This window comes from Serinus canaria, chromosome 28 (assembly GCF_022539315.1).
Source record: "Serinus canaria isolate serCan28SL12 chromosome 28, serCan2020, whole genome shotgun sequence".
NCBI classification, from domain to species: Eukaryota; Metazoa; Chordata; class Aves; order Passeriformes; family Fringillidae; genus Serinus; species Serinus canaria.
This window is the reverse complement of record NC_066341.1, coordinates 4,774,470-4,794,810: the sequence shown is the minus strand read 5'-3', so window position 1 is coordinate 4,794,810 and position 20,341 is coordinate 4,774,470. Positions and strand designations below refer to the sequence as shown.

The 20,341-nt window shown below is 50.5% G+C and overlaps 1 protein-coding gene across 1 annotated transcript; it reads left to right on the top strand.

Moving 5' to 3' along the window:
- The first annotated feature begins 63 nt into the window (after positions 1-63).
- Positions 64-19,322, top strand: LOC103821885 (excitatory amino acid transporter 5-like). The gene is made up of 11 exons (XM_018921737.3): positions 64-265; positions 2,465-2,544; positions 5,222-5,434; positions 6,109-6,151; positions 6,856-7,078; positions 10,000-10,099; positions 10,301-10,534; positions 12,028-12,222; positions 12,854-12,988; positions 13,787-13,886; positions 13,994-19,322. Exons 1-11 carry the CDS (start codon positions 89-91, stop codon positions 14,129-14,131), a joined length of 1,638 nt encoding a protein of 545 aa, XP_018777282.2. The 5' UTR covers positions 64-88; the 3' UTR covers positions 14,132-19,322.
- The last annotated feature ends 1,019 nt before the right edge of the window (positions 19,323-20,341 follow it).

The window sequence follows — 20,341 nt, the reverse complement described above, 5'->3', positions numbered from 1 at the left end:
AGGGGTCCATTGGTGCCGCGGGGCTCGTGGCCATGAGCGGGGCTGGGAGCTGCACCCAGTGGCAGCACCTGGGCGGCTGAGGGCGACCATGTGGGAGTGGGTCAGAAGAGCTGTGCTGCACTCGCTGTCCACGGCCCTCCTGCGCCTCTGGAAGTGGCTTCGGGCTTTCTGGTACAAAAATGGCCTCTTGACTCTCTCCATGCTGTCGGTTGTCACCGGATGCCTCCTGGGGTTCCTGCTGCGGGCACTGGAGCTGACAGACCTGGTGAGCCTGGCTGGGATGCTGATGGGAGTGAGGGGGATGAAGTGGGGCAGGGGACAAGCCCTGGTGCCAGGAAGGGTCCCACATGGGCACAGCCCCAAAAGCAAGGGCACCTGCCCAAGAAAACCACCTCAAGGCAGGTTTCTGCCCATGGCTTTTTTCTCTTTTCTTTTTTCCAAGAAGGTGCCAACAAATGCCCAAGCTATAGGATAAATCCTGCCTCCCTCCAATGAGAGTGGGGAGCTCTGGGTTGGACCCCATGGGGCTGCACGAACTCATGTGGGATGAGGATGGGAAAGGGGGGAATGTTTACTCAGATGCTCAGTAAACAGGCTCCCCCCAACACCACCAGCAGCGTTGGGATCTGAGGGATGGGGTTTGAGGGATGGGGTCCTCCCATTACTCCCCCCAGCTGTGTGCAATCAAAGCACATTTCCATGCTCTGGAGAGGACCCAGCAAATAAATAGAGGGCTTGTGGGGAGCCACCCTACTTTGAGGAGCCTCGGAGACAAACGCATTGGAGAAAACACAGGAGAAAGGCACCATTGGCTCTGCCCCTTCCAGAAGCATTGCGCATGAAACGGCTCCGAGCTGAGAGCTCTGCCCTGGGGCAGCTGGGCCACGGCTCAGCCCTGATCCTGGGCCAGGCTGCTGAGCCCAGGAGGGGGAATGCTGCTCCAGGAGAGCTCGGCTGATGCTGGAACATCCCTGTGTTGCCCACTAGGATTTAGCAAAGTCTTGTCATTTCAATTAGGCCCTTCAGCATCAGTGTAGCAGGGATGATCTCATTACTTAATTGAAGCTGGGTGTAATCTCCCTGCTTCCCAGTGCACACACCCGTGAGCCCAGCAGCCAGCCATACTGGGCGTGAGGCTGGCAGAGTCTTGGGACTCCAGCCCCTCGTCCTGCCATGCTTATCCATCAACTTTATCCATCCTCTGCTCCAGCCCATCCTGCCCTGCTGCCACAGCTCTGCTGTTGGCCTAGCAGCCACTAGAGACTGTCCCCAGTAAAGACTTTTGTCACAAAATCTGGAGGAGAGCTGGAGAGGTGGCCAGTCTCTGCTTTCCTCCCTGCAATGGGAAAGTGTCACAAAGCTGAGAGACCCCATGGCAAAGAGATGCTGTTAATTTCTGGCATTACCCCTTGCACTCACAGCTGGGCCCATCACAGCTCTGCTCTGCCTGAACTCCCTGGTGACATCAGCCATGTCTAGGTCACACACTGGGACAGTGCGGGGACAACACAGGGAAGCAATTGAACAGCTGCCTTGGCACCCCTCAAAGTCCCAGTGTGAGGTGGTGGCTACTTTGTAGTAACCAAAAGTACCTGAGGCCAACTCAGGTCCCTCCCTGACACCTCTACAGTGGCACAGCAATATAGGGGAATCAGGGATGGATGGATGGATGATGGATGGATGGATGGATGGATGGATGGATGGATGGATGGATGGATGGATGGATGGATGGATAGGGGATGGATGAATGAAGGGATGGAGGGATACATGGATGGAGGGATACATGGATGGTGGGTTGAGATAGGGATAGAGGGAAGGAGGGTTGCTGGCCAGGCTGCTGGTGCCAAAACCCCTCACTCTCCCCTTGGTCATGACTGTGGGATCCAGACTTTGGGGGATCTCCAGTCCTTCCCCAAGTCTCTGCAGTCCTTCCCCATGTCCATGTGAGGGGTGTAGGGTATGGAGAGATGCCATGGCACCAAAGTTGTCCCATGGATGGGCCAGACACCTGGGCTCTCCCTGAGCTTGTCTTTTGCACCTGCAGCCATGAGATAAATCCCACTTTTTGTTGCTGCCAACAACTTTGGGACACTTTTGCCCCAAATCAGATGCAGCCAAGCCTCTGCTCCCTGATAATGAGTGCAATGACTTTTGGGAGGAGCCAGTGGTGGGGCCATGTGGACCATTCCCTAGAAGGCTACAGAATCAAGAACAGTTTTGGGAGGGGACCACCCCCAACATGCTCCTTCCTTGTTTATAGCCAGATTTGCCATGTGGCCAGTATTCTCCATCCCTGAGCCAACTCCCAGTAAGGGACAGCAGAGAAATGGCCTCATGGAGTGCCTCAAGGAGGGGCTGCCAGTTCAGAACCAAGCTCAGAGCTCGGTCTGGTTGGGAAAAAGGCAAATTGATCAAGTTTGAGCCCACAGTAATTTACCTGACACATGCTCTGCTCTATGTGCAGGAGAAGCAGTATTTTTCCTTTCCTGGAGAGCTCCTCATGAGGATGCTGAAGATGCTGATCCTGCCCTTGATCACCTCTAGGTAAGACATCATCCTCTGCTCTAAAGCACCATCTTTCCATCCCACTGAAAAAGATCACCCTGCCACCCCCCAGTGAGGAGATTACCCAAAAACTGCATGGGTTGAGAATAATCCTGGCTCCAAGCAGCTGGCAGTCAAGCAGATAGGTTGGTGTCCATCAAACCCAATGATTTTCCAGCAGCAGTCTGGGACAAATCCTCACCTGGATTTGGTAGGCACTTGCACCCTTCTCAGATACCTGCACTGGCTGGGGTGTTTCCCTTCTTTTGGGCAGCTGGTGATGCCAGGACCATCCATGGGCAGTTGTGAAGGGCTGTTTAACCTCAAAGCAGGTTCTCTTAGAGGGATTTGAGAAAGTTCAGGTAAAAAATCATAAGTATTCCTCAGTGCTGTGTCTGTCTTTGCAAATTCCCATTTTATTGGCCCATACAGACCTAGAAATAAGGAACAGAGCCAGCACTCCTACTGGGGTCTAAGCAAGGTCTTGAAAATCTTGAATGGATTAACATATTGCAAACAATATGTAGGCATGTGCTCATCAGACACATTCAAATGATCAAGTCCTTGTTTCCTCAAGGATGTGTCTTTTCTCTATTGTCTGTCAGAGTTTGCTTGTTGTCCCATTTGCCTCTGGTTCATTTCTGTGAACAGAGTGGTCTCTATCCTGGCCACACTTGACCTGTTCAGTACCAGCCCTTGTAGAGAGGTCTGTACCTCACATCCCTCCCTGAGGTGCCTGAGGGTTTCCCTTTGCTCTCAGCCCTCTCTGCAGCTCAGTTGCTGAATGATCTCTGATCACTCTTCTGTCTGTGGGTGCAAGGTCTGCAGAGGCCTCCTGAAAGTTCTCTTTCATGTTGGATTGAACCAGGGATTTTTCTATAATTATTGAATGATGGTGGAGTCTTCCCTCCATCCACACACCATCCCAGAGGGGACTGAATGTGCTCTGGGGGTGGAGCTCTGGAGATCCCCAAGCCCCAAGCTGGGAAGCACAACCTATGCCAGAGTTGCTTTTCTGGACTCCCTTGAATTTCCAAGGCCCTTCTCCTGCTGGATGTGTGGCTGCTGAATGGGATCCATGGGCTGATCACCACCTCAGCCACCGTGTGTGTCCCCAGGGTTGGCACTGACCCTCGCAGCCTTTGACTATGTCCTGCCTCAGGGTCAGGGCTGGGTTCTGCAGGGGCTCAGTGAGGGTCTGTGCATGGGGGGCACACTGCAACCCCCAAACTCTCACATTTCATGGAATCCTGGAATATCCTGAGCTGGAAGGGACCCACAGGGATGATCAGCCCAGCCCCTGTCCCTGCACAGCCACCCCAACACCCTCACCCTGAGCAGCCCTGAGAGCGCTGTCCAAACGCTCCTGGAGCTCTGGGACCATTCCCTGGGGAGCCTGGGCAGTGCCCAGCACCCTCGGGGGGAAGAATCTTGCCCTGAGCTCCATGCCAAGCCCTGGCCCAGCTCCAGCCCTTCCTGGCCCCCTGTCCCTGTCCCAGAGCTCAGTCCCTGTCCCTGTGCCTCCCCTGGGGAGGAGCTGCAGCCCCCGAGGAGCCTCCCCTCAGTCTCCTGTGCTCCAGCTGAAGGAGCCAAGTGCCCTCAGCTGCTCCTCAGCCCCTTCCCCAGCTCTGTGTCCCTCCTTTGGGCACTTTCCACCAGCTTTGGATTCTTCTGATCTTGTGGTGCCCAAAGTGCCCCCAGCCCTGGAGGTGAGGCTGCCCCAGGGCAGAGCAGAGTGGGACAATCCAATCCCTCCCTGGGCCTGGTGCCCCCCAGGACAGGGTGGCCCTTTGGGCTGCCAGGACACAGCAGTGACTCAGATCCAACTTGCCACTGACCAGGACCCCCAGGGCCCTTCCGACGGCGCTGCTCTCCAGCCTCTCATTGCCAGTCTGTCCCTGCATCCAGGGCTGCCCCATCCCTGGGCAGGATCCAACACTTGCCCTGTTAAACATCACATGGCTGGGGATTTCCCAATCCTCACATTTGTCAGGGTCCCTCTGTGTGGCCTCTCTGTCCTTGAGAATGTTAGCAGTTCCTCCCAAGTGAGTAGCCTCAGTAAACCAAGTCCTGCACCCAGCTTGTCACCACCACCATCACTGCTCTCCCTGCTAGGGCAGCCTGTAATGCCCTCTCTATTTTTAGCCCAGTTTTGCTGAGAAGTAGCTTATGGGTTACTTCTTAGGAAAGCTTATGTGTGCATGAAATCTGAACCTGCAGGTCTCTCCTGCGGGCATGGGGTCCATCTCCAGCAGGATTTTATGAATCTTGCTGGTACCTTCTTTAGCTCCTCACAATGACACACAGCAGTGGCACGAGGCAATGGAGATATAAGATAACAGTATCTCATGAAAAAGGAGCAACATCAGTAATTCAACATAAAAATAAGAACAGCTAAGAACGTAAACTTCTTAATCCTCACAGAAAAGAGAGCCAGACCTTGAGTAGGGGCCTGGAGGTGTCTCCTGCCCTTCACAGCTCAGCCTGGGTTGTCACAAGCTCATCCTGGGTGAGATCGTGTGGGTGCTGGCACAGGAAAATGCAAGAGCTCAGTGATGCCCTTAGGCTTTGGTTTAAAAAACCTACAGAAACCCCTCCCACCTTGGAGATTTTGCCCATCAGGTGCATCTTGTGCAGTTTGGGGAGCAGACAGTGACCACTCTGTTCTGTGCTGCAGCCTCATGTCTGGGCTGGCCACCATGGACTCCAAGGCCTGTGGGAAGATGGGGGTGATCACCATCACCTACTACCTTTGGACAACCTTCATGGCAGTGACCGTGGGGATTATCCTCGTGGTCAGCATCCATCCTGGCGCAGCTGCCCAGAAGGACAACTACTCTGTGGGGAAAGTGGTGCTCAGCTCTGCCGACGCGTTACTGGATTTAATCAGGTGTGTCACAGGAATTCAGTAGAGCCAAGGTTGTGATAACAAAATCTTCCCAGGAGGTTGTGAGTTCCCAGAAGACGCTGAGATCTCAAGGGGAACAGGAGAACCGCTGGCCAGGTTGTGGTACTTCCAAGCCCAGCAACATGGGGTTCATTTCCCCCACCCATGCCCCTCTGGCCACTCTGTCACTGCCACTGCTTTCCCAAAGCCATCAGCAAGGAGATGCTCTGCAGCAGAGATCAGACAGAGTCGTGTTCCCAGCAAGGTCTGGATTCTCCTCTGCAGCCCCAGCTGGGACATGCCAAGCCCAGAGCTGGGTTAAGGCAGTGGATGGGGTTACCTGGGGAGGGGGTTGCAGCAAATACCCAGGGGCTGGGGGAAAGTCTCCATTTCTGGGGGTACTGGATCGACTGGACCAAGCTATGAGCAGGGGGCTGCAGATGACAGATGTCCATCCCAGGCTCAGGCTCTCCATCAAACCCATTTACTCATGGTTCTCAGTCCTGCTTTGCATTCAACTTCCAGCCTTTCTTTGCTCTCAGCTTGCACAGCTGTTATAAGACATTGTTGGATTTCATGTCCTCTCATCTGGACATTGTGCCCACCAGAAGTGCTTCCCAGGATGCTCCCTGTGCTCTCATAACACACTTTAGCCCTGTGTCATTGGTCTCTTACAGAAACATGTTTCCTTCTAACCTGGTTGAAGCTTCATTCCAGCAGGTGAGTTCCCCTAGCCCCTCTGCATGCTCAGCTCCACACGGGGCTGCCTCTTTGCCCACCCACAGCCTGAACAGGAGCCCCTTCCCTTCCCTGAACTCCCCCTTTCCTTCCTCTGCATCCCCTCACACGCACCCAGGGCACCTGAAGGTAGGAGGGTGCCAGCAGGGCACAGGGAACCCCGTGCCCGCCCTCTGCCTGTGAGGCTCTCCCAGGAAGCAGCACACATGCCTCAGATCCTGCTCCTGTGCAGGGGTGGCTATGGGGTGGGCAGCAGGCAGGGAAGGGGACACAAAGAAGGGACGCCTGAGGGAAGGTAGAGTGGTCAAAGGGGACAGCCAGAGTGGCCAGGTAGGCTGGAGGGACAGAGAAAACAAACTCCTGGCATTGGGAAAGCATTGGTAAAGCTCCCAGGAGAAGGGATGGAGGGACAGAGGGACCCCAGCGCTGTGCTGGCATCCCGCAGGGACCTGGGTCCCCAACACCACGATCTGCTCTGCAGCCCCAGCTGAGGACGGTCTGAAGCCAACAGCCACAGCTCCCCCTGATTCTCACTCCTTGTTTCCACCAGCCTTTCACTGCCTGGAAAACAAACCTTTAACCTCCAGGAGCACCCAGCCTAGGGCTGGCTTGGCCTCCTGAGAGGTGTTGAGAGCAGGAGCTCATGCCAGCAGCACACTAACCTCCCTCCTTTGCTTCTCTTCCAGTACCGAACTGTTCTTGTGCCGGTGGTGAAGTCTCCTGGTTTTCCAAAGATCCCAGGAAAACCTGTCAATTTTATTTACTTTGCACCTGATGACAAAAACCCTGAAATCCATCGGCCTGTGTTCCTTGAGCTGACACCATCACCTGAGATGACCTACAGGACCCTGGCTGGGACCAGCAATGAGATGAATGTCCTGGGCATTGTCATCTTCTCAGCAACCATAGGTACCTGCTCCACCCCAGACGAGGGCAGGCCAGGGTGCCACTGCTGCATCACCACGCTTTACAGAGCAAAAGATGTGGGACAAGGTTCTGTTAGCCTCAACTGCCCCAGTCCCTGGGAACTGGGCCCAGCACAGAGCTCATACCAAGGCCCCTGCCAGCGGTACCTGTGCTGGAGCTCACTAAAGCTGTAGGCACGGGGAAGGAGGGTTTTACCCCATACTTCCCTCACAGCCCACATGCGGGTCCTGAGGGTTTTCAAACCATTACATAAGCTGGGGATTCCTTTCAATGAAGACTGAAGTGAGGTATAATTTTGCAAAGGCTGCCTGGGACACAACTCACCACAAAGCCCCAAACCTTTCATGCTGAGTGTTCAGCCCCTGAGCAGGCAGGATGTCACAGTAGGGTCAGATTTGGTGCTGTTATGAGGATTCCCAACAGGACTTTCTGAAGGAGGTAGGGCAGCATCCTGTATCGAACAGCTTGCAGTCCTGTGTGGAAAAAGTGCTTGGCAGCAATTTTGGGAAGGAAGAAGGAGCAGGGGTTGTGGAGAGACACATGCAAGAGAGGAGATTTAAAGGGGAGAAAGTCATTGAAAGGAGGAACTTGAAGCTGCTGCAAAGCGTAAGAGAACACAGGTGCAAGGCTGAGGGAGAAAGGGAGGAAGGAGAGATCAGAAAGGAAAAAGAGTAGGAGGCAGTGAGATGAGCATGGTGGCAGGATTATGTGTAGATTAAGAGGTGAGGGCAAGGAGCTTGAACTTTGTGTATAAGGAACCAAAAAGCCAATTAGAGGATTTGAGGTGTGGAGGCAGCACAGTCAGCACAGCACCGGAGTGTGCTGGACTGCAGTCAGCCTCGGGGAGCAGCCAGCTCCAAATGTGAGACCTCAGAGGAGGTGGCCACAGTGAAACTGGGCAGAGCCAGAGCCACTGATAGATTCCTACAGCCAGAAGGTGTCTCTAGCAATCTCCTGTCCCAGCAATCAACAACCTCTGCACACCTTGGACACGTAGGAAAGCTGCTGAGCTCCTGCCCACAGGACACGTGCCCCCTCCAGCCCTGCCAAACCTGCAAAGAGAAGCTGCTTTTCTCTTCTAAGATGACACTGCACAACCCCTCCAGCGTGGGAGTGGGATCAGCCAGAGTTAGGAGGCAGTGGGAGATCACCTCAGCCAGCCCCAGCCACCCACCTGCACTTCCCATGTTTTGCCCAGGATTAGAGATCTACAAAGCCACAGACTGGCACAGCATCACCTGCACCAGGCACAGGCAGCTTGATAAAGGGCATGCATACACCCACAGGGGGCTTTCCTTATGAGGAGAGGCTGAACTGAGTTTGCCTGGAAGAAAACAGGAGAGGGACAGGCAGGGCACCACAGCCCCATGCCTTGGGAAACGGGGATCACCTCCATGCAGCACGGTGGGGGCAGGTGGAAGTTGGTTGAACTCTCAGCAAAGTGTATTTGTGTCCAGCACCAAAACTAGGCAGCTTGTGGGGCTGAGACCAAGGCATCCATGCAGCACCCACCAGGTACCCAGAGTGCCTTTGCTACAAGGGGTGACCCCACACAGCTACCCCAGCTTTGACAGTTCTTCACTGGCACTGAGGGCCTCTCTGTTGCTTTTGAAACCCATGAGAGGGCAGAGCTTTCAAGATCCGTATCTGTCTGTTTACTTGGGCCATGTTTCCCAAATCAGCTCTGTAGGACCTGAAGAGAAATTACTTTCTTCCAAAGCAGCTGTTGTGGCTACCAAATACTGGATGCATGTCCACAGAGCTGAGATTTAAACATGCCAAGCCTTGTCTCATTTCTGGCAAATGTGACCCCACCTCATCTTTCTTTTGAGCAAGGCAAGAGATCCAACCACCAATCAAGGGCCTCTTGGAGTCCTCAACCCTGAAGACTGAAGAGGGATAAGCAGGACAAGATCCTGTCTATATTCTTCTTTTCCAAGATAAAACAGACACCTGCACAGTGCTTCAAAATTAATTTTAGCCAACACAGGAAGAAGGACTTGCACCAAGCTGGAAACAAGATGGGCAAATGCTCAAAGGTTTCTTTTCCCTTTGCTCAATGGGTTCCTGGAAAGCCTCCCAGGCAGTGAAAGCAATGGGGTTTAGCACTGGCAGACAGGACAGCACCATATCCTTTCCAACCATTCAAACCATAGCCTGTATTTCTGCCCTAGTATTCCTTCAACAGAAAATTTGGCTGGATTAGGTTAATGCAACAACATCAAAGAAAAAAAAACAGATTTAGGAGAGAAGGCTTAATGCCTGTATCTAAGCAACTCAGATCCTTCCTGACATCACACTCTACAAACACATGTGTTGTCCCCACCATGGCAGAGCCTGCGAGCCACCAACAATGAACAGCCCAGTCCATGAGGGAACTGGGCATGGGGCCTGAGCACTGCTCAGTCCCTGTGGCAGCTGGGGCCCCTTTCACTCCACAGCAGGGCAGGGATGCAGCACAGCATCACATCCTCAGCTACAGAGAGCCCTACCATACCTTATCTTTAAAAGAATTCAATTTTTCTTTCCAAAGGTCATTATTCTTGTATTACTAAATAGCAATCCAGATATCCACCTAATCCAGCTAATCCACAGTTTATCCACCCTAGGAAATCACTCTTCCAGCATTGAGCAGCAGTGAAGTTTATCTGTTTTCTGTGAAAGGAAGAGTCCAAATCCTGGATTTGGGTCTGGTGGGGCTTTGTGAGAAAAGGTCAGATGCTTGTGTTTGCTTGGAACAGAGAACGGCTCTGACTCGTAAGAGCACACAGCAACCAGTACTAATTCAGGTTTTGCCTGGTGACCCCCATTCTGTGGCCACCAGTCTCTCAGGACACTTGACACTTGTCAGGTGCTGCTCCGTGGTGCTCCCAAGTAAAGTAACCTGCTGTGCTTGCTTGCAGGACTTCTTCTGGGGAAAATGGGCGAGCGGGGAGCCCCACTGGTTAATGTGTGCCAGTGTCTGAATGAAGCAGTTATGAAAATTGTCTCGATGGCCGTTTGGTAAATCTGGTTTTGATTCATTGATTGATTTCTTTCCTTCTATCTAACAGCAGTGCTAGTCACATGTCTGCAAGTGTCTGTTGTGAGCATTGAATTTGTTTTGATACAACTGTACTGCACAGTACCAAACACTGCCATGTCTATCTGCAGTGCTACAGTGATTGCTGCATCCTCTTAATTTTTTATGCTTCTTCTTTGCAGGTACTTCCCCTTTGGCATTGTATTTCTCATAGCTGGAAAAATCTTGGAGATGGAAGATCCATCGGTTATTGGACAGAAGCTGGGACTGTATGTCATTACAGTAGTGTCAGGGCTTGCCTTGCATGGAGTCATCCTCTTACCTCTGCTTTTTGTGCTTATCACCAAGAAAAACCCCTTTGCTTTCATTCAGGGGATACTGCAAGCCTTGCTGATCGCCTTAGCTACATCCTCCAGGTAGGAAAACGTGGCTGGAACCTGTGGATACTGCAGAGCAGGGATGTGGTTTAGCCAGGGAGACATGGCTGTGTCTGGCCAGGTGAGCTGTGGGGGGACAGATGTAACTCAAAAGAAAATTATGCTCCAGCAGTGTTTGAAATGGGAATGCTCCTGCTTTTAGGATGCTTGGCCCTGCCCTGGTTGGCCAACCTGGGCAGCTCCTGGTGCCGCTCCACTCACCCTCTCCCAGGGTTTTCCCAGGGCAAACCAGCAATTTTTGTGTGTCTGTGTGCACACTTCATTCGATTGCTGCAGTTTTCTTTCCATTAATTCAAACCAGAACTGTTGTAGATGCTTTATAAACTGCATGGGGTTATGAACCTGGAGTTTAACTGAAAATGCCAAAAGCTCTTCTGAACACTTTACTGACAATCTAAAATCAACTACAGTGTTCAAGTTCATCCACAGAAAAATCTTGCCTACTTTGAGAAGATTTTAATCATTTTAGATTATATTTACCTATTCTATTTTCATTGAAATACATTCCTTATAACAATGAAAAAAACTTCACACTATCATTAGCATCCTTTCCAGGAGACATAAATTCAAACATTTTCCTGGAGCACATTTGACCAGGCAAAAGGTTTTCCTGGCCTCTCTGTTGCTTCTCCACATAATCCCAATAAAACCACCTGGACTGTGCCTCCCTTCCCCAAAGCCCACTGTTGCAACTGTTGCTTCTGCAACTCTTAATAACCTGGTCTCATCCTGAACCTGGATCTCCATCTCTGTCTCCATCAGGCTTTTCCTCCCTCTGCTCTGCAGCCAGCTAAGGAAGGGAGAACTGTCACAGAGAGAACACCCTGTCCTGTGTCCCAGCCTCAGGGTCTGTGGGCTGGGGCCAATGCTCTGCATCCAGAGCCCTTCCCAAATGCAGTCCCCGCCTCCCAGAGTCTGTTGCAATCCCATGGACTTCTTTTCTGTGGTTCCCGTTCTTCAACCTGTTCTTCTTCTTCCATTCCTCATCCCAGTTCCTGTGGGACAGTTGTCATCTTCATGCTAGACAGAAACAAGAGAGAGAGGTCAGGGCTGCAGAAGCTAGGGAGGCATCCCTCATGGAGGAGACAGGTGAGGACGACAGGGACCTGGACTGAACCCCAGCCCAGGCAGTGCTGGCACACAGTGTCTCACACTCCAGGAGGTGCTGCAGGATTAACGTGGGCACCAGGGATGGTCAAGAGAGTGGCAGCCATGGCACACAGGTGATTAAAGTGGTGCCTTCAGCCACTGAAATGACATTCTGACATTTTTTCTCTCAGCTTGCAGCTCCCTTTGCTGATAATGTCTATTCCCTGGGTGGTGAGAGCTGAAGAGACTTTCATTGCTACAGCAATTTGTGCAACATTGTGGCATCCACCCCCAGGAGGGCTGGTATTTCTGTCCCATCACCCTGACTCCAACTTATAAAGCTCAATACGAACAGCAATTACTGCTCATTTCTTGTCCTGCAGCTCAGCCACCCTGCCCATCACCCTCAAGTGTCTCCTGGAGAACAATGGCATTGACAGACGAGTGGCGCGCTTCGTGCTCCCCGTGGGGGCCACCATCAACATGGACGGCACCGCGCTCTACGAGGCCGTCGCTGCCATCTTCATCGCCCAGGTCAATGAGTATGAACTGGATCTGGGACAAATTATAACTATCAGGTACAAGATTCTCTGCAGCAGACAGATTGTTTCTCTCTCTTCTTATTTATGGATACTAGGACAACCTTTTACATTTTTCCTGTTTGCAGAGATCTTGTTAATGCACACTGACCTTTGCTGGGAAGCTAAACAGCGGGAGGTAGGGGGAGCAGCATGTCCCAGTCCCTGTGCTGTGTGCCAGGGAAAGCTGGGCTGGCTCTGCACCCCCGAATCTGCTGCAAGTCAGGGACTTTGCCAGTAGGGAAAAGCCTGGCTGCACAGACATGTGGCTGGAGCAAGTCAGCACTGCAGGGCTGAGCACAGAAGGATTTGTGCAGGTGTCATATACTCCCTTTCAGGAACAGGATATTCTCATTTTATAAGCAGGGAAATAAAGCATGTAACTAAATAATAATTGAGTACATTTGAAAATATTTAGTAATTTTAATGAGGAGATCCCTACCCTGAAGGCAGGGGGGAGCACAGAGCCAGGGTACCCACTGCCAGCCCCTGTTGTGTGCAGGGGAATTAGTAATAGCACCTGGGAGCAGGAAGGTGGAGGAAGTCAGATCCAATCCAGTCCTTCCATACAGCAATAACTTTGCTATGCAAACACACTAGTTTGAGTTGCACAGCCACCTTTTCCTTGCAGCATCACGGCCTCAGCAGCCAGCATTGGGGCTGCTGGGATCCCACAGTCCGGGCTCGTCACCATGGTCATCGTGCTCACCTCCGTGGGGCTGCCCACCGAGGACATCACCCTCATCATCGCCGTCGACTGGGCTCTGTAAGTGCTCTCCAGGCCACTACTGTGGGCAGTGCCCCGTGTCAGTTCATGGTGCTCTATCTTCATCTTGATGGATGAAACCAGACTGCTCTCAAGACAGAAACTGATGCTGGATTACACTTGTCACAGACAAATAAACTCATAGCTTGTAAAATGTGCCATTCTAAAGTACTCAGATAAAAACAAAGTGAGTCACTGGGTGAGAAACCACAGAGCAGATGCCGAGTTAGGGAAGTGACACGCGCGGCTGGTTTGTACTTTCCAGCCCCCCAGGGAAAAGAGGGAACAGTGCCAAGAATCAAGGCTGCTTTTCTCTTTCCCTCCCCCATTTCTCTTTCCCCCAACAATGGAAGGTTAACATACCAACAGTTCAACCTTTCAGCATCACAGGGTACCCAGCACCACTGGCACCTTCAACTAATGTGAGAAGTGCCTGGGTAGACAAGAGAGGACCAGCAGCTGGATCTACAAGATTTCTCCTCGAGAGGCATCTCAAGGAGTTTTATGACTTGCTGAGGCAGCTCTCCCTGCACTTAGCACAACAGTGCCTGTCCCAGTTTGGGAGGTGGCACTGGCAGGTCCCTGCACTGCTCACACAGGCAGGGTCAGACAGGTGCTGCCCCAGCACGGGACTCACATAGTGACCATCTTCTCTCAGCATCTCCAAAACCAACACAGCACTTGGCAACACCGGCGGGAGGGACATTCAGGATGGGGGCTGACGTGTCCCAAAGCCATCAACAGCCTGGGCACACTGGCTGTGGCCACCCCCTGCATCCTGGCACTGTCTCTCCACAGGGACCGACTGCGGACGATGACAAACGTGCTCGGGGACGCCCTGGCTGCCGGCATCATAGCTCATGTCTGCCAGAAGGACTTTGCCCCAAAGTCCTCCCCGGTACGTGCAGCATGGTGGGAGGGCAGGGGGTCGTGGGACATGGCAGGACAGGCACAAGGCACCTGCTCACTCCAGAAATTAAAACTCTGCTCTTTGCTTTTTTGCAGCAAAACCCAGGGAGCAACACAGACAAGTTTCCTTCTGCAGAGACCTCACACCTGCATCCCAAAGACAAGGGGATTGAAATGACTGAAGAAACCCTGTTGGATCAGACAGAAGTTCACTATAACATCTGCCAGGTGTAGATAACAGCATTCCTGCTCCCAGAAATGGCATCTTGGTGCTAAACACTGACATTGTGAGTGTCACATGTGGATGCTCTGCAGGATAAAGGCCTTACTTGGCACAAAAAGTGGGAAAATCCTCTCTTACCCTTTAAAGGCTAATTCTCAGCAGACACCCAAAGAGCATGGCTCTGCCACTGGGGCAGGGAGCCAGCTCCTCCCTGCACCTGAGGACACAGCTGAGAGCTCGCTGCCCTGTCTTAAATGGCTGGGTTTGAAGGATTTATAACTCACATTTTTCAAGCTCTCCTATTTTTGAAAGCTATGGAGGTGAGCAGGTGTCAATAGACTGGATTTGGTGAGAATGCAATAGGGAAACAGGGATGGGACATAACACTGAACCCTCTGGCCAGCAGCTCTTCCCTGGAGGCCAGGCTGTGCTCCAGAAGCTTTTGTTTTCCTTATTATAGAGATTATTTTTTTTTAATCAATGCATTTTATTTTACTACTGGGTTCTGATATAAAAAACTAAGATTAAGTGAATTTTTGTCTAGAGCTCAAAATCCAAGTTGGACATAACTGGATTTCCCAGCTGTCAGGTTACAGACAGGATGGCTGAGCTGTTGCACTCTCAGGGACAGTGGGATCCACTGGCTGGAAGGAAGAAAGGCCCAGCTGTACACCTGTTTCTACAGTTGTTTTATTATAGAGAACTAATTAACCAGGCCCAATTGCAACTGTGTTTATTTTCCCAGCTAAGGATCTGTCCCCAAGATCAAATTACAATGACAGCCTTAAAATCCAGGCTTCCCAGGGCAGCCTTCTACACAAAAGCCTTTTATACCAACAATTCATGTCAGTGAATTAATCTGTCTCTCAAAATGTCAACTCATCCCTTTTCTCCTTCTTGATCTTTCCTGACATAGAATTGGGAATCATAACACTGCTCAGACCCCCACTCACATAACTGAACTCTTCTCCAACTGTACATAAGGAAAACATTTTCTGTGCAGAATTCTTTCCAGCTGAAGTCAGAGGTTGTAAAAGAATATTTAGAAGAAATATTCATTCCAGTTTTGCCAAATGAAAAGCAAAAACTATTAAATATCATAAACCAGCTTTTGCACAAAAATTGTCTTCTTTTAACTTATGAAAGCCTTCACATAATTAGAATCCTGGGCAACACAAGCTTGAGACACTGCTGCAAACTTTGGCCTTTTTCACCCTTTCTCCTTGGTGAGGTTAATTAATACCTTCTTAAACAGTACAGCCCAACTGCTCTTCAAGGAGCAGTCGCATCATTCGCAAACCCCAAATAATCACATTTCCAATGAATCTACAGCTTCCCCAGACATCCCTCCCTCCTTCCCATATAATTTATGATCACCTTGATACATCACACGCTGGTTCAGCATCCCTGACTCTGAAGGGCTTTGTGGTTGTTTCTCTATTAGCAGGAGTGAGCTCACCCACCCAAGCACCCCTGGGAGATGCTGGTGAACACTGGGGAGGCTCCAGGCAGCCCCAGCTCTGAACAAGGACCCGAGCGTCCTGTCCATCTGCGAGATACCCACACCCCACAGACACAGCTGGACAGACACCTCCAGTGCACCTGCTCTAACACAGTAATTAAAACAGGCAAGATTTATGAGACCTGTCTGGTCAGTCACTGGTGCAAGGGAGCACCCACATCCCTCACAGGATGAGTCCAGGCCAATCAGCACTGATACCAGCAGAGGCAGCAGAGATGAGCCCCACTTTCATATCCATTCTCCTCTCATTGGTGAGCTCTAGATACTACAGCACACAATTAACCCTACAACAAACGGCAGGATGCAACACCCACAGCAAAGGTCCCTGAGTGAGTGCTGGGGCAGCAGGATGAGCCTCTGGGCAGTCACTTCCATCACTGGGCTCTGGCTGCTGCAGACCAGACCACCTCATCCCCTGCCCCAGAAACTGCAAGTCATACTAAAACAAACAGCACATCCTTGAGCTCACTGCAACAAAGAAAAAATTATTACTGAAAAAACTGAGTATCATATCTCAGTAATAAATCTAGGGATGGGGAAGCCAATCTTGCCCTGTACAACTCACCCCAGCTGCAAGGAGCTGCAAGTCCTGTGCTTTATCAATCCCAGAATGCCTGGATTGGAAAGGAACTTAAAGCTCATCTCCCATGGGCAGGGACACCATCCACTAGACCAGGCTGCTCCAAGCAGCTCCAAGCCCTGTTCAACCTGGCCTTGAAAGTGCTGGTAACATCTCTTACTATCTGGTGAGATTAACATTAGCAGAGATGTTTTGATTTTGGAAATCAGCAGGAAGGATTTTGGTTCTAGTAAGGTAAAGTGTCATGCTGGAGTCCACATAGCCTTGTCCTTGTGACAAATACAGCAAGGGAGACCTTTGAGTCCAGCAGCCTCAAAACTGGGCTGTCATCACTGTGCCCCTCTAACAGAATAAAACAAGGGGAAAAAATAATTCAGGTGCTTCTGAAAATCTCTTTGTGGTCTGGTATAGAGGGAAGGCATCGTTATGGATGGGGAAAACCTAAAGGCAGCAACTTCAGCACTGCACACAGGCACAGGAGAGGCACCTGAACACCTTCATCAGGGTGGAAATTGCAGAAGAGTAAATGAAGCAGATTTATGGAATGGCCCAGCTGGTGAGGGGCCCACTGTCCCAGACTATGCCTTTGGGATGGCACCATCCCAACCCCACCCATGCTTTCAATAATCTGCTGCTGGGGAAAACATTGACACCAGTGTTTATCTGGTGCTCAGGGGGGAACAGCAGCCTACCTGTGCCAGCCCTGAGAGCTGCTGGCACCCATGGAACCCCAGAATGCCAGCAGGGCTTTTGCAGAGAGCAACACAAACTCATCAGGGGCGAGGAACAAGAGATTTCTAGAAGAGGAGAAAGTAGCAGAGTTTGGACAAAGTCCCTGGGCACCACCTGGAGGAGTTTTATTCTGTACCAACCGTATTCAGGAGACCAGGATGGGAGGGAGGTGAAGTTCCACGTGTCCCACATCAGGAAACCTGAGGTGTCTTGCTTGGCAAACTAAAACCCATCTATACAGCCTCAAAAAAGGTAAAAACAAGGGAGTTGGGGAACTGCCCAGGCTCCCCAGGGAATGGTCCCAGAGCTCCAGGAGCGTTTGGACAATGCTCTCAGGGCTGCTCAGGGTGGGGGTGTTGGGGTGGCTGTGCAGGGACAGGGGCTGCACTGATGAACCCTGAGGGTCCCTTCCCACTCTGGATATTCTGTGGTTCCATAATTAAGTTCTACTGACTGACACACTACACTTTCAAAGTCTTATAAACTATTTTCCTGGGAACCTGTAAGAAGAAGAGGTGCCTCTCTCTGTTCTAGCACTGAAAATCTAACTCCGTGTTGTTTCCATGCAATTAAGGAAGTACAGGCAGTGCAAGGCAAACACCCTACAGCACAGAAATCTGGTGTGCAGAAAGCACACAAGCTCCAACCTGTATTTCTTCCTTGGAAATCCTTGTTTTCCTTACAAACAAAAATCTCAGCTGCTGTGGTAATATAGGTGATCCCTGGGTTATGGCTGCTGTGTATAATATTGTAATAAAGTTGGAGATCAACTGGGTGAAGGAATTTGGTTGTTATACAAGTGTTATTTTACTGGAAAAAAAAAACTGAAGAGAAAAAAACATTGAAAGAAAGCTACTTTGGTGAACTAAAATCCATGTGGATGATATTTATGGGGTCTGTGGTTATTAAGCAAAAGGAAAAGTTAAAGCAGCCCTTGGCTTTGGGGCACTTCCCAGACAGAGGGACAGAAAACCCACCTGTTGGCCACATGAGCCTTGACTGGGGAATGACATTTCTGCAATGGTATTTGGGAATCTGAGGATGTGACTGGCCATAAACATTAAGCTTAAGTGAATTTTAATTGAACAGAATGACTCAAGTGTATACTTTCTTCAAAAGACATTGGCTCCTACAAGCCCATGAATAAGTTACCTCGATCCTACAAACTGCTTCTTTTCTGTGCATCAGCTGTCTTCCAGAGAACAAATTATTTTTACATATCTGAATTTATAAAATGACAAGTTTTGATCAGAGACTTTTGCTTTTATATTATTTTCACACCTTTTTAGGATGTCTAAATGGAGCTGGAAGGGCACTGTCAGCAGAGCACTGCTGACATCCTTCCTTTGGATCACAATGCACCTTGGTTTGTGTTTTACTAAAACTGAAAAAAATCCCAAAATAACTCAATGCTGTAGCATGCGGCAAAATAGAATCCAAACAACAGATGTGAAAACCAGCCCAAAGCTCTCTTTTAATTTCAAATACTACCCACTTCAAAATTAGTCTGCAAGTTTTCTAGAATAATTTTGAAAAGTCTCTTCCACAAAATTTTTTGAAGGCAATTATTTAAATCTATTAAAACCCCATGTTCCTCTGTAAAACCAAAGCAAAGATTTCCAAAGCAGCTCTGAATGACAGATATGGCTCAAGTAAGTTTTTTTTTGACAATCACAGCATAACCTCCACTAAATGCTCCTCTAAGGAGTGAGGGCCTCCCTGGGGATGTGTTTTCTGCCTCTCCTTTTCCAATTCACTGTATGCATTTGTTTCCTTGAGGAACTCCTAATTTTGTCTGACGTGAGAATAAAACTTTCTAGAGGATCTGAATGAATTATTTCAGCCCCTCCTGCAGGCAGTTGCAGCTCAGTCCATCACCCAAGGTTCCACACACCACAGCCCAGGTCAGGGCAGAATGCGGCGCTATGAGAGCACAGTAGAGGCACATCAGGACCTATGTTCATGGGACCATTTGCAAACTGTACAAGAGCTAACAGTTGAGATCTAGCTCATAAACTGCCTTTCAATGTTCACATGCAGAGAATCTCATCCCACCCTCTGCCACAGGCAGGAACACCTTCCACTATCCCAGGCTGCTCCAAGCCCCCTCCAACCTGGCCTTGGGCACTTCCAGGGATCCAGGGGTAGCCACAGTTGCTCTGGGCACCCTGTGCCAGGGCCTCCCCACCTCACAGCCAAGAATTTCTTCCCACTATCCCATCTACCCCTGCCCTCTGGCAGTGGTAAGCCATTGTCCCTTGTCCTGGCACTCCAGGCCCTTGTCTCCAGTTCCTCTCTGGGTCTCTTGCAGGTTTCCTATAAGTTGCATCTGCACCTTTGATGGGCCCTTAGGGCTTGTGTTTAGACCTCCCCCCCCCCCACCTCCCCCTCAGTGGCCTGCAGATCCCACCAGCCCCCAGCCATGCACATCACAGGGTGCTGAGGCGCCCCATGGACTCTTTACCTTGGGCCTCCACAAGCCTGGGCAATCCTGCAGAGTGTTCCACCTCACCGTGTTGGATGTTCTCCAGATGCAAACTTCACAGGATTCAGTGTGGGGAGGAAGCTGTAACATCCCTCTGTAAGATGCTCCAAAATCCATGTCAGGAGTAGCCAGACTTTTGCAGGTGCAGAGGTCCTGGCACCCAGGTGTGCAATGTGCACTTACCTTTGTTTTCTGGAAGCTTTGTGTCTCATTTAAACTACACAGATGAAGTGCCCTGTAGCCAACAGTGAGAGCCAGGTACCTTTCTGAGCAGTACATCTCAGGCTTTAGGAGTAGATGTCTTCAGAAGGCTCTTACTGATGGGTTTGGACTGGGTGCTAAGACTTTAATAGTTTGAGTCAGTAGGTGAATCCCACCCTAAATTACATGTCTGAGCAAGAGATCTATTTTTAGAATCCTGAGCCTTCAAACTCTAAAAGGCCATATTGTAGTCTTTACTCTGAGCCATAGACTTAGGCAAACCACAGCTCAACACAGACAGGAAAGAACAGTAAGGCTGAAACATTACACCCAACCCAAAACTTGCTGCTCCACTTACCAGGCCATTTCACCTCAGAGATCTTCTATGCACTGTCCTTCCTGGAAACACAACAAAATGGGTATTTTGCCATCCTCCTCCTTCTTTCCCTTTCAATATTCCTGGAGTCTTCAACCACCTGCAAAGCAGGATTTTAAACCAGATTCTGGTGCTAAAACATTGAGAAGAGCAGCATCATGACTCCAACTTCAGAACACTGTGTTGTCTCTAGACATCTTGCTCCATTTCTCTGTCTTGCTTTCTCTACTCCCAGCAGTTACTTAAGACAGGCTGCAGTCACTAGAGACAGACAAAGCACATTCTCTTTGCACTTACAGCCTGACAGACATCTGCTCGTGGTGTC

What these genes read in the sequence shown, in the direction of transcription:
- LOC103821885 (XM_018921737.3), top strand. Translation starts at nt 89, where the DNA reads ATGTGGGAGTGGGTCAGAAGAGCTGTGCTGCACTCGCTGTCCACGGCC. An exon ending in CTGCCCTTGATCACCTCTAG is followed by an intron (nt 2,545 to 5,221) that starts GTAAGACATCAT and finishes TCTGTGCTGCAG; the next exon opens with CCTCATGTCTGGGCTGGCCA. An exon ending in CATCTTCTCAGCAACCATAG is followed by an intron (nt 7,079 to 9,999) that starts GTACCTGCTCCA and finishes GCTTGCTTGCAG; the next exon opens with GACTTCTTCTGGGGAAAATG.